This window comes from Tenrec ecaudatus, chromosome 3 (assembly GCF_050624435.1).
Source record: "Tenrec ecaudatus isolate mTenEca1 chromosome 3, mTenEca1.hap1, whole genome shotgun sequence".
Lineage (NCBI taxonomy): Eukaryota > Metazoa > Chordata > Mammalia > Afrosoricida > Tenrecidae > Tenrec > Tenrec ecaudatus.
In genome coordinates, this window is record NC_134532.1 from 140198016 (window position 1) to 140212690 (window position 14675).

At 42.0% G+C, this 14675-nt stretch overlaps 1 protein-coding gene across 1 annotated transcript in view; it reads left to right on the forward strand.

The window, feature by feature from the left end:
• HPSE (heparanase) overlaps positions 1-13834 on the forward strand; it is a 60206-nt gene extending 46372 nt beyond the window's left edge. Inside the window, exons 11-12 of the mRNA XM_075544902.1 lie at positions 1375-1521; positions 12512-13834. Of these exons, the coding sequence (XP_075401017.1) occupies positions 1375-1521; positions 12512-12671 (307 nt within the window). The 3' untranslated portion in view covers positions 12672-13834. The remainder of the gene's footprint in view (positions 1-1374; positions 1522-12511) is intronic.
• The last annotated feature ends 841 nt before the right edge of the window (positions 13835-14675 follow it).

Here is a 14675-nt window from a genome sequence, read left to right on the forward strand (position 1 = left end):
GGCCTTATTCAATGGTATTAATAACCAAAATCAATAATCCAGGGCTTGAAAAGGTTTGGGAAAATGGAAGTTAAAAATGGAATTTTTTCATGAGCTTTTGAAGTTCCTTTGTACACTAGATTTAAAAGCAGAACAGTATTAATGTAAGAGAATGTAGCTACATGTATTTTATACACTTAATTTATTAAATAGTTATGAATGAGTATAAATATGCATTCGTATGAGTGAACAATATGTGATTATACTTATATCCTCTTGTATCATTCCTTGACAACTTGAATTTATTAAAAAGGATGAACAATAACAACTTGATTTTCAGAAGTTCCATCATAGTCTCTGCAGGTGGGAGGCCGGGAGGTTTGGAGAGTCGGTGCTTGCATAGCATCCCTGTGTCTCAGAGGTTTTCTTCCTCCTCTGAGTCTCAATCTGTCCTTGCTGGCAGACTGACACTGAAATGCTCACTCTGCCTCTGTGTAGTGTGTGTGAGCTTTGGGGGAATTAGGGGTCCCACTGGAGGCAATTTGGGTGGTTAATTCTACAAAACATCAATAGATTGGACTTTTCTAATTTCTTTCAAGCATTTTTATAAGGTCCCTATCCGTGTGGTTTGTAATTTGAATTCACAGGAACCCACAAAATAAATGTTTTATCCTTTACTCATCTGTGTTTGAAAATCCAGGGGCCAATTGATGGACTGGCAATACAGTTTGGCCACGCAGCATAGATCACAGTCACGAGTCCTGAAAATGGTCACGTGGAGAGCAAGTGTTTGTATCAGGTTTCAAAACAAGACCACACCAGTGGTCTAATCGTATAAACCAGTGGTTCTCAGCCTTCCTAATGCCGCGACCGTTTAATACAGTTCCTTATGATGTGGTAACCCCCCCAACCATAAAATTATTTTTGTTGCTACTTCATAACTATAATTTTGCTACTGTTACGAATCGGGTGACCCCTGTGAAAGGGTCGTTTGACCCCCAAAGAAGTCGTGACCCACAGGTGGAGAACCACTGGTATAAACGAAAGAACACCGAAAGAACTCATCATTTTAGATACTAATATCCATGACCATAGGGCAATTGAGTCTTTCGTTGCTTAAATTAAGACAAATGCAGGAGCCTTGGTGCTTAGTGGTTAGGGCCGCTAACTACAAGGTCAGCAGTTCGAAACCACCAGCTGTTTCATGGGAGAAAGATGGGCTTTCTACTTCTATAAAGAGTTACAGGTTCAGAAACTCACAGGGGCAGTTCTACCCTGTCCTATAGGGTCGCTATGAGTTAGCATTGACCCAATCAATGAAAGCAAGGTTTTGGTTTTTTGTTTGTTTGTTTAAATTAGACGATGATTTTAATGAATTAATCTATTTGCTTTTAGCCCAAGGTATAAAGAAGGAGACTTAACTCTGTATGTCTTAAACCTACATAATGTGACCAAGCACTTAAAGTTGCCACATTATTTATTTAACAAGGAAGTAGATAAATACCTCATAAAACCTTCCGGACCTGATGGATTACTTTCCAAGTGAGTATACTTCCTTGTTCATTTCTAACTTTCGATGGCAATTGGCATTAGGACCTGGAAACGTACAGGAAGAATGCTTTCTCCAAAATCGTACAACACGGTAGACTAGCAATGGCCAACACCGGATGTAGCGCCTTTATGTTTCCACCAGTCGTCAGCTTGTCCTGCTGCTGTGACGCTGGCAGCTACTCTGCTGGTGCTTCAAATCTCGCCGATACAGGGTCGCCATGGTGCACAGGATGTTAGCTGGCCTTCCAGGCTAAGACAGACTGCTACTAGGAAGGACTTGGTGATCTGCTTCTTACAAAGCTGGCCAGTGAAACCCTTGTGAGGAACAGTGGGACACTGTCTGATGCGGTGCCAGGAGATGAGCCCTTCAGTTGGGAAGGCACTCGGAATACAACCGGGGACACAGTGGCCACCACGATGGCTCAAACAGCAGCAATTGTGAGGGGAGCCCAGGACCCAGCAGTGTTTTGTTCTGTTGTACAAAGGTTTGCTATGAATTGGAACTGACTTGACAGTCCCAATAGGAGCTGGTGCAATGGTTACCCACTGGGCTACCATGCACATTGGTCGGCCATCTGAAACCACCAGCAGCTCCATGGGAGAAAGACTGTGCGTTCTACTCCCTTAAGCATTTACAGTCTCGGGGTCACTACGAGTCAGCATTGACTTGATGCCAGTTGGTTTGGAGTTTGACGGCACCTCACAACAACAAAAATCTTTATCACTACCCCCTCCATCCCCCCCACCCCGTTGTTTTGACCTTGCTGTAAGTATAATTGTAGGAATTTTGGGGGAGAGGGGGTGAGCTAAAAACCCAAAAGCAAAGTCCTCAAAAGTTTTCCCAAGTGTCTTTCCTTAGACAGCCTTTGTAGACACTGGTAGCAGGCTGGATGTGTTATGGAAAGAACCTATCCTACTGTTTATGGCTTTTTTCCCTGTCATAAATAATGCATTATTGAGTAACAGATACTTTTCTACATTCAGGTTCTGGCCTCTTTTGAAATGGATGTTTTCAGAATGTTTTTGCTTGGTATTAATAAAGAAAGGTTTTCCTGAAATAGTTCATGATAGCTGTAGAGTTTGGAGAGATATATTTAATCCAGTGACTCATGCAAGGCCATCTTTGATCCATCCTCCGTTGGAGTTGATGGCTTCTCGTGATTATTATTTCCAAGCGGCTCCAGTGAGCCTCTGACCTGGTCTTAGGTCGACACTTCCAGAGCAGACGTTGAACATTATGCTTCACGACTATAGACAAGTGCGGCTGTTTTTAAGGAGGTCCCTCCCTTCTTCTTCCTGGAATGGGCTTGTAGGCACTCTGCATTGCATTGTTATTTTTAACAGGCAGCCACTAATTAACGCTCAATAGCTACAATATCTGGGTTTCTACATTTTCTTTTTAAAAATCAGAAGATTCTCTGGGAAGGAAGGGCAAAGAAGGACTCATTGCGTAGGGCCACTGAGCTTCTTAGGTTAAATTTGGAAACAAATAATGGTGAAGGTTGAAGTTGATGATCGTGACGTCACTGAACTTCAATATGAAAATTGTCGGAATGTCAGTATTTGTGTATAATTATTCACAATGATTAAAAAACAGTAAATGGTCTATTTTGGTTTAGCACAAGGGAGACATTACATGGGTATTAGATGTGCAAACAGCACTATTAAATCTAATTGTGCACATTGTCCAAGAGTTTATACATTCAAGAGATGCTTGTTGAATGAATGAATAAATTAACCTCTGGCTGTCCTAGCTTCTAAAAGAGGCAAAATAGGAACCCTGGCATCCCCGAGATTCCTTTCCAAATTAGTTAAGGTTGACTTGCGGCCATTTACTCTAAACGGGCATGCGCTTTCTCTTCTCCACTGCCTCCCTCTGACGTTGTTTTTTTTATGCCTGTCCTGCTGCATTTGCAATTATGTCCTGCTGCATTTGCAAAGGAATGACATTGTTGACATCAGATGGCTCTTGGATGGAAGCAAAGACTACGATAAAGTTATTTGCATATGTGTTATTCACAATGCAAAGCCATTTACTGTGTGGATCTTAGCAAACTATGGAGGGCCTTGAGAAGAATGGGAATTCCAGAACACTTCATTGTGCTCCTGCGGAACCTATCTGTGGATCAAGAGGCAGTTGTTTCAAAAGGCCACAGGAAGACTGCATGGTGTGAAATCAGGAAATGTATGCATCGGGGTGGTATCCTGTCACCACACCTATTCAATCTGTATGCTGAGCAAATCATGTAAGGTGGACTCCACGAAGAAGAACCTGGCACCAGGATTGGAGATAGGCTTAGTAGCAACCTTCGATATGCAGTTGGGACAACCTGGCTGGCTGAAAGTGAGGAGGATTTGAAGCACTTGCTGATGAAGAGCAAGGATTGCAGCCTTCACTATGTGTTACAACTCAATATAAAGAGCAAATCCTCACAGCTGGACCAATAAGTAACATCATGATAAACAGAGAAGAGAATGAAGTTATCAAGGATTTCATCTTCCTTGGATCCACAATTAAGGCTCATGGAAGCAGCAGTCAAGACATCAAGTGATGCATTGCTTTGAGTATTTCTGCTACACAAGGTCTCTTTAAAGCAAGGATCTTACTTTGAAGACTAGGGTTGTGCCTGTCTCAAGCCATGGTATTTTCAATCATGCCCAAACCTTGTGAAAGTTGGACATTGAATAAGGGAGACCAAAAACAAAAAAATAGATGCGTGCATAAGCAAATGTGGTGGAAAAAGCTGATGATGCCCAGCAATCAAAAGATAAAGTGTCTGTGGTCTTAAAGGCTTGAAGATAAACAAGCAGTCATCTAGCTGAGAAGCAACAAAGTCCACGTGGAAGAAGCACACCAGCCTGTGTGATCATGAGGTGTCAATGGGATCAGGTATCGGGCATCAAAGACCCAGAACAAAAAAGTCAAATCAATGTGAATGAGGAGGAGTGCAGAGTGGAGACCCAAAGCCCTTCATCTTTAGATAATTGGACATCCCCTTACAGAAGGGTCACAAGGAAGAGACAAGCCAGTCAGGGTGCAGTATAACACCGATGAAACATACAACTTCTCTCTAGCTCTTTAATGCTCTCCCCTGCCCCACTATCATGACCCCAATTCTACCTTACAAATCCAGCTAGACCAGAGCATGTACACAGGTACAGAAAAGAGCTGGAAACACAGGGAATCCAGTCCAGATAAACCCCTCAGGACCAATAATAAGAGTAGTGATACCAGTAGGGGAAGAGGAAGGTGGGGGGAGATCACAATGATCTACATATAAGCCCTTCCCAGGGGGACAGACAACAAAAAAATGGGTGAAGAGAGACATCGATTGGTGTAAGACATGAAAAAACAAAAGAGGCCAACCTCTTGTGTAGACAAAAAAAAAAAAAGAAAAATAATCATTTATAAATTATCAAGAGTCCATGAAGGAGGGAGGGGGGAGGGGAAAAAATAGGAGTTGATACTAAGGGCTCAAGTAGAAAGAAAATGTTTTTAAAATGATGATAGCAACATATGTACAAATGTGCTTCACACTATGGATGTATGTATTGGAATAAGAGCTGTATGAGCCCCCAATAAAATGATTAAAAAACAGAAAGAATAGATGTACTTAAATTATGGTGCTGGCAAAGAATATTGAAAATACCATTGACTGCCAGAAGAAATGAATCCATCTTGAAAGAAGTACAACCAGAATGCTCCTTAGAAACAAGGATGGCCAGACTTTGTTTCATGTACTTTGGACCTGTTATCAGGAAAGACCAATGTCTAGAAAAAGGACACCGTATCTAGTAAAGTAGAAGGCCAGTGAAAAAGAAGACCGTCAACGAGATGGATTGACGGAGTGGCTGCAACAATGGGCTGACACATAGCAACAATTGTGAGGATGGTGCAGGATTGAGCAGTGGTTCATTCTGTCGTTCACAGGGTCACTGGGAACTGGAACCAACTTGATGGCACCTGACAAGAACAATGCAGTTGTATACCTATAACTTGTTTCTCCCCTTGTGGACATTGAGTTTGCTGCTTCTAATCTGGAGCACTACTGAGCACTTCATTGTCTCCAACTTACTCTAGGCTATATGAAAGATATTCTGATTATCTCTGTATCTCCATGCAAACTAAACACGGCCAATCTGTTCAGTGGTTCTTTTCTCTGCTACCACGATCAGTCTCCTCCTCCTCTTCCTCCTCCTCCTTCTCCTCTTCCTCCTGCTTCTTCTTCTGCTTCTTGCTTTGGGACTTTGTTTTGTTTTTAAACGTTGAAATATAGACCCATGTCTGGTAAAGAGCCCAAACCTCCCTTTTACAAACTTGGACATTCAACCCTGTCTGCCACTCCCCCACAAGCCCTCCTCTCCAGCGAACCCCAGATTTATTCCCCAAAGAAGAAACAGGACAACAGCCAACACCAGCAGGCCACCTCCCACCTCAGCGCCACACTAAGGTCACCATCCCCAAACAGGCAGAGCCCAAAGTCCAAGCAACTCCAGTCCCAGCCAAGAAGCAGCAAGTGGACGGACCCTTCGGGCCAGCTCAAAGGCCCGGCCCCTGGGGGGAAATGAGTTTGTGCCAGACTGTGACATTCTGATCAGACATCTCACGCTTTATCTTTGGCAAACTGGCAAATGGATAGCTAATGTTTTATTCCTCTAAATTTGATGAGTAAATATTAGCTACAATGTTCTCTTTTTAAAATGTTATAAATAATATGCCACATACATTTGATATGTCTGCACACTGGCTTGTACTAATACCTTCTGAGGATTAAATAATGGTCACCTCTTAAAAAGACTATTTTACTTGGGAAAAAACCTGAAAATCAAGAGTCCTCCCTGTTGTTTAATAAATATTTGAGCGATTATATTTTGGACTTATCTCAGATAAATGTCGCTCAGCATCTTGATTCTGCCATATCTGTTGTTTGCTAATCCCCTGGAGCTTTGTGGCATCTGAATCCTGACAAGCATTCTTCTGTTCGTGTGTCATCACGTTACTGACTTCAAATCATGAAACAAGATACAAATGCAGCCACCTTCGCCTCTCAGTCTGATGTGGAAATAGTCCACATACTTTAGGTGTACACTCAATGTATTTATTAGAGCAGCCTTTAGTTGTACGCACGGATTCCTGGTGGCACATGAGAGTGAATGTTGGGTTCACAACAGAAAGGTCAGTGGTTCAAAACCACGAGCTGTTCCCCGTTTCCATGGATCGAGGTGGGGCAGTCCACCGGTAAAGATTTGCAGCCTCAGAAGCCCTCTGGAGCAGTTCTGTTCTGTGCTATAGGCTTGCTATGAGGTGGGATTAAACTCGAAAGCAATAGGTTTGGTTTAATTTTGTCTAATTGTGTATAAAAGTCCCCGGGTGGCACAGATGGTTAAATGCAGGACTACGAAGCTAAATGTTGGCGAGTCAAAACCATTCTAGGCTCAATGAAGTAAGGCCTGGCAATCTGCTTCCAAAGGGCCCCAGTCGTGAACACCCTGTGCTGTTTCGTTCTGCGCACTTAGGGTCTCTGTGGGTTGTCACGGACAGCAGCGACAGACATTAGTTATAAGCAGTATGCCTCTGGCATAACCAATGTAGCCTGATGGCATTAATGGCCGGCACAGCGAGCGCTGCCTTACTTCCAACAATATGGGTTCATAATGATCAGCAAAATGCCATCTCTAAATGCATTTCTGAATTTTTTATGTGTACCCTTCACATCTATCTTTGATTTCATACGTAACAGACTCTTAACTACTGTCATTTGGTGCAGTCTTCAAAAGACCTGTTCTTGTTTGTGGTCATGGCATTTCCTCCCCAGCGGTATCTGAAAATCAGTGTGCTATGTGTGCTAGGACCAAAAGCGGGGCGCATGGAGTGAGTACAATTGCCACATCGCGTGTTAGCCTCTGGCACAGTTATGACTAGGTTGTGGGCATGTCTTAAGTCACAGCTGCCTACCAAGGCTTAATAGAAACCAGTTTTTCTGCTCACTGATACTTAATGAGAGAGAGTGAGAGCCTTTTAAAAGTGAAAACCGCATAACAATGCTAAGTAGGAAATGCCTAATGCCTAACCATAGATTACGTAAACAAGCCAACACACACCCCCAAATCCCGTGCAGCCATTACAATGATGTATCAGATGAATATTTGGTGCTGTGGGAAAGTATTAGTGTTGGGTTTCTAGAGCAATGATGTATCAGATGAATATTTGGTGCTGTGGGGAAGTATTAGTGTTGGGTTTCTAGAGGGGGCTGTGCCTCGATTCTTTGCTTCACACACTGAAAGAATTCACCTGGCAGCACGTTTTGTAATCCAAGTGAGATTTTAGGAAGAAAAGGGAAAATTTCCGGTTTTACAGCCTCAGAAGTGTACACGCTGTTTATGCAAAGCTGCCAGTCCACAAGGCTTTCACATCTGGGCATGAAAAACCACGTGGAAAGAATTCAGGAACAGGGCGCGTGAAACACACGTGTGTGGAGCTGGGAAACCCCCAGAGGCCAAGAGCCTGTGGGTGGTCCCGGAGCAGGTGCACAGGTGTGCCCGTGGAAGAGAACCAGGGTGCCGCCTGCCCGCTCCGTGCTTTTCCCAGCTCTGGCTGGGGAGGTGTGGTTGAAGGTCTTGGCTGATCCCCTTGGCTGAGTTCAGACCCACCTGAGTGATGTCATGGACCCCAGGTGGGTGTTCCCAGGTTGTTTTGACCTGGGCCTAGGGGGCTTAGTTTGCACATGCCCAGTTCTGGATTTTCCCATAGGTCAGTGTGCCTGATCTCTTTCCAAGGCCTGTATTGGGGTCTTATGCAGGTACTGTGGAGAAAACTCCCCTTTGTCCCTAATCTAGCGACTTAATATTAGGTTGTGTTAAGAGGAATAAGAATCAGATTTTAAGAGAATATTACAGTATACTCATTTTTGTTTAAATAAAATGTGTTTAGAACAGAGAAAAGAGATGGCGATACAACAAAATATTTTAAGTTATTTAAATATTTTAACATCTTTGTTATATTTATTATATGACAGAGAATACTTTTACAGTATTGACTATATGCAAGATACTAGTATAGGGGTTCTATATATATTTTGTGTATTCCATATGTGACATACATACAGCTGAGGTATTAAATATATCCTCCAAATTTTCAGCACACTGAAAGAGTACTGACTTTTATGGAAATACGAAAGCATTTGAGAAACGGCAATAGAGTCAGAGAGTATCATATATGACTATGGAAGTAACTGTTAGCAGCGCTAGAAGCAGGCTGTTGCTTTTTCATAAGCTCTTATCTGGATTTATTGCTGAGAGCATGTATTAATTTGAGATGAATAATAATACATAAGAAATGCTATTATTTACAATTTTTTCAGCACTGCATACAATTTAATCGTTCAATCATATTCAGAAGAGTTGTGCAGTCATCACCACCATCAATCTCTGAGCATTTTCATCTTTCTTCTATTCATTGCTGTTAGCTCCGCATTTCTGCCCCACCTCCCCTACCATGCCCCTAGATAATTATTCATCTAAGTACTGTGTCTATAGATATACCTATGGTTATTCAGATTTCATATACAGAAAATCATACAAAACAAGAAACAAACAAAAAACCCTAACAACATACAAAACAAAACAGAAAAAAACCTCAATCAAAAAGGAAGCAGAAAATATTAAAAACTGAAATAACTTGAAAATCAAAAGGGAGATCGACTGTCAACTAACCACACCTGCCATAGTTGACTTTACAGTGTTTTCTCTGACAGCAGAGCTCATCCGTCCCTGGACTGTGGTCACAGGTGTTCACTGGAGGCTTCATCCATGTAGGGACCCTGAAATGTTCAGAATGTATACTCTGATACTGTTCCCTCTTCCAGATTTAGATCGTATTATTTACAATCCTTGGCTCACACAGGCTGGTGTACTTTTTCCATGTGGACTTAGTTGATGTCACACTTAGATGGCTGCTTTTTTAAAAAAAATAAATCATTTTAATGTGGGGGCTCTTACAGCTCTTCTAACAATCAAGCACATGTGCGCATATGTAGCCATCATCATGTTAAAAACATTTTCTTTCTACTTGAGCCCTTGGTATCAGCTCCTTCCCCCTACCTTCCCACCCTCAGGAACCCTTGGTAAATTATATATTATTATTATTTTCATATCTTACACCATCCAATGTCTCCCTTCTGTTGTTCATCCCCCTGTGATCAAGTCCCCCTTTCTCCTCCCACCTTCCCCCTACCCTCATGATATCACTACTCCCATTATTGTTCCTGCGGGGTTTATCTGTTCTGGATTCCGTGTGTCAGGAGCTCTTATCTGTGCCAGTGTACATGCTCTGGTCTAGCCAGATTTACAAGGTAGAACTGGTGTCATGATAGTGGGGGTGGGGGAAAGCATTAAAGAACTAGAACAGTGGTTCTCAACCTTCCTTTAATACAGATCCTCATGTTGTGATGAACCCCCCCCAACCATAAAATTATTTTCGTTGCTAATTCATAACTGTAATTTTGCTACTGCTATGAATCAGGTGACCCCTGTGAAAGGGTCGTTCAATCCCCCAAAGGGATCATGACCCACAGGTTGAGAACCACGGAACTAGAGGAATGTTATGTGTTTCATTGGCACTACAGTGCACCCTGGCTGGCTTGTCCCTTCCTTGTGACCCTTCTGTGTGAGAATGTCCAATTGCCTACAGATGAGTTTTGGGTCTACACTCCAACCCCCCTCTATTTCATCTATATGATTGTTTGGGGTCTTCTGATGCCTGATCCCATCGACAACTTGTGCTTCTTCCACGTGGGTTTTGTTGCTTCTCTGCTAGATGGCCACTTGTTTAACTTCAAGCCCTTAAGATCCCAGACACTATATCTTTTGATAGCTGGGCACCATCAGCTTTCTTCACCACATTTGCTTATGCGACCATTTTGACTTCGGCAATCGTGTTGGGAGGTGAGCACCACTGAATGACAGATTATTAGAACAAAGTGTTCTTGAGTTTAGGGGGTGCTTGAGTAGAGGCCCAATATCTGTCTGCTACCTTGATAGTTCGCATATAAATCTGCGTACATAGACCTATATCCCTATCATTATACATTAATGTGTTTACATATGTACACACCTATGTTTATACCTTGATCAATGCCGCCTAGCTCCTGCCTCTATTTCCTTTTACTTTCCTCCTGTCCCACTATCATATTTGACCTTCATTTGGCTCTCAGTAATTCCTTTTGGCTACATGGCACTTGATCAAACCCCACCAGGCAGTCTACACCCTCCTCGTCACTGATTTTAGATCTCTTATTCCCTTGTCCCTGGATTTCTTGGCTTCCCCCTTCCTTTCCTCCCCTTCCCACACTCCCCTATCCCCTCAGAACCATGGGTTCCATTGTTTTCTTCTCAGGATTGTTTATCTTGCCTATCTTATAGAGATACACATGAAAAAAAGGAAGAAGAAAGAAAGGGGGGGTTATAAATAGTTGAGGGCTGTGTGCTGACCCTCATGTATATTTCTGACCTCAGACAAACAGCTCTTATTTCTTATGCATAGAGGCCTTGGCAGTGCAGTGGTTAAAGAGCTTCAGTGCGCATCCAAGGGTTGGCCACTTAAACTCACGAGCAGCTCCAGGGGAGAACGATGAGGCCGCCCGCTACTGTAAAGAGTTACAATCTTGGACATGCTCTGAGCCCAAACTGACTGCCACGCTGACTTTAAGAGCTGCATTTTGGTTTGTTTTTTTGCATGAGTAATAACATGTGTCATTAACAAATTTTGGGTTTGTTCTTTTACATTTTTTGACCCAATATTGAATTTTGATTCCAACCAAAAATAAATAAACTCTATTTTTTTCTTTGGGGTCTATGTGCTCAATAGAATATTTTTGTTTCACTACAGCAATTTATATTCTAACAAAATGTGTACCTTGACAGCATAAAAAGGGGCGGAACACCCCCTGTGGGAGTGAGAAGACTGTGGTCATAATTCCAAGTGGGAAATTTCATTCACTATCTTTTAAAATTATTATATTCGTGAGTCTGACATCCCATTATATGTGTGTGTATATGTTATGTGCCCTTGTTGGCTTTATTTGAAAATACTTTCACTTATATTCCATCAAATAAAATTGCACCAACTCTAGAAGTCATGCCCCATTTATCTTCTTTATACCTTCATCAAATTTACTATAAATTGTATATGTTTAATTTTCTGTAAAGGGCCTGGTTGTAAACATTTTTGGCTTTGTGGCCTATAATGTTCTGTGCTACAACTACTCAACTCTACCATTGTAGAGATCATCTAGATAAATAACATATTGCACTGGGCAAACTGCTGCACAAACTTTCTTTAAAGTGTTAAAAATGCATACAGTGTCATTTTGAGGACTAAGGGGTACTTGATGCAAGCCAGAGTATTTTCAATCACCTCATATGCATGTGAAAGTTGGACAGTAGATATAGAAACCCACGGAAGAATTGATGCATTTGAATTACGTTCCTGGGAAAGACTAGTCAAAGCTCCATGGACTGCCGGAAGAATAACGAAACCTGCCTTGAAGGAAGCCCGGCTAGAATGCTCTTAGTTGGGCATGGCACACACTTTGGACTTGCCATCGGGAGGGGTCAGACCCTGGGAAGGATATTGTGCTTGGTGAAGTTAGAGGGTCCACCCAAAAAAAAAAGAGGAAGACCCTCAGTATGATGGGTTGCCAAACCAGTTTCAACAGTGCCTCAGACACAACAATTATGAGGATGGTGCAAGGCCAGCCAGTATTTTGTTCTATTGCACGTAGGATAAATCTATGTTGTAATTGACTCGATGGCACCTAACAATAACAATGACAGGTTAAATACATGATTCGTGTTTAAATAAAAATTATGATATAGACTATCTGAAGTATTGTTTTAACTCTGGAAACGTTTTAATAACTTTTGTGGGGGAGGTGGGGCATCCACACCTTGGCTAACTTGGGTGCATCTTCTTCCTCTGCAGGTCTGTTCAACTCAATGGACAAATTCTGAAGATGGTGGATGATCATACCCTGCCAGCGTTGACGGAGAAAACGCTCCGCCCAGGACGTTCCTTGGGCTTGCCACCCTTCTCCTATGGGTTTTTTGTGATAAAAAATGCCAAAGTTGCTGTTTGCGTCTGAAAATTAAAGGCATCAACAACTAGCCCTGAGAGGGAAGTTTCTGAGTGCAGTGATGAACAAAGCGAAACCCACTATTTAGGGAGGAACTTTGACATTACAGACACGCTTGCAGGACCTTCAGACACTGAGACATCTCAGTGCCAAATTCAGTACCGTATTTTGGTCTCTCTCTAAGTGGAATTGCACTAATAACAATAGTTAACAATCCCTTATGCCAAACACTATGCTTAGCTGTGTGCATGCACTATTTTTACTTAAGGTTATTAAAAATATGTATGAATGTTGTCAGTATTGCCGGGAGGCAAGTAAGTGGAGGATATATGATTAATTTTTAAGAAAGTGCTTAGCTGTTAAAAAAAATTTAAAGAAGGTTTTTCTGTTCTTTTCTGCCTGTTTATTCAGAATTCCACTGGGAAAGGTTTCTTACCAATAATCTTCAAAATGGTTATGAAAGTGCACATGGACACGGAGCTGGAATTGATCTGCTGCTCTGTCCTGTCTTTGTCTGAAGTAATATGTGCGAGGACAGATGACTCAGTGCACTAATATAAAAACTATTACCATATATACTCATGCATAAGCCGAGGTTTTCAGCACCAAAAAAAATGTGCTCAAAAACTGGGGTTCGGCTGATACATGGATCAGGGGTACCCCAGCGAGGTGTAACATCTCGCGGGTGATTGCTGTTCCTCCGCTGTTCATTCATGGCCCCACTGACACTGCAGGGCTTTGAATGTCTGTTGACTCACATCTAACCAATCAGAGCCATCCTATGACGTGGACGGCTCCAATTCGCAGAAGCACCTGTAGTGATTCACTTACGCAGGCAGCTGAACTGGTAAGGATGTGTCTGTGGCTGCGCTCCGTCTCTCCCCTCTGGTCTCTGTGTTAATTCACATCCTGCATTTCCCACCCTAGACTTATACTCGAGTCAATCAGTTTTTCTGGATTCCCAGGTAATAATTAGGTACCTCGGCTTAAACTCGGGTCGGCTAATCCTCTTTATATTTATGCTTGCTTTGAACATGGTCTCAATTCCCTTTAAGTATTTTATAAGGAGCAAAAGCTGGAACTTGGTGTTTGGATGCTTCAGTGCTCTTAGATTTTTATATAGAAGTGGTTTTATATTTTCACACTCAAAATAAAGTAATTTTATAACCTTTGGAGTGCACGATCATTATTTTATGAAACCTAAGCTGTGGAGGCCCATATTTGGAAACTTTGTCTTACTTCCCCTCCTTCTTCACACCGCCTTTGTTTTACTGGTTGGTTCTTCTCCGCACCAGCAGCTGACCTGAACAAAAGAGAGCAAGCACCATCTGCAGTTCTCACGTCATCATGTGCGTTCAATCTTGATCTAGCTCTAACATTGTCTATTTGTCTCTTTGCTGTCCTTTAGGGTACTTCATCAATTCAACGTCTAATTTTTCACTTGTATTCTTAAATGAATCCCTAATTGTTCACCCTGACTGTACTTACTGTTTTTGTAAATGGCTCTTTCACGTCCTCAATAGCCTATCACTGCCCTGTTTCTTCAGCCTCACACTCTGTATACTCCACAATGACAGATCAGCTGAGAAGTCTGAACACACATGCGCATGCTCCTTTTACTCCTCTGTCACCTGTGTTTGCCCATCTACTTTCTGCCTGCACTATCCTAACTTGCCACAGGATGTGGCAAATGTTTGCACATGTGTGTATATGTGTGCACACACATAGATGTATGGGTTTCATTGGAAACATGGAATTGAAAGATGTAATTTCTCATATTTATTATTGTGGTAAATATAGATAACAAAATATTTGCCATTCCAACACCCCATATATACAATTATGTGACATTAATTATGTTTATCATGTTGGTCAGCTATCACCATTATCTGTTCCCAAATTTCCTGTCATCTTTAACAAAAGCTGTTTCCTAAGCAGTGCACCCTCCTTTTCCCCTTCCCTCTCTCCCTGGTACCACTAACAAACTCTAGTTTCTATATACTTTACCCATTC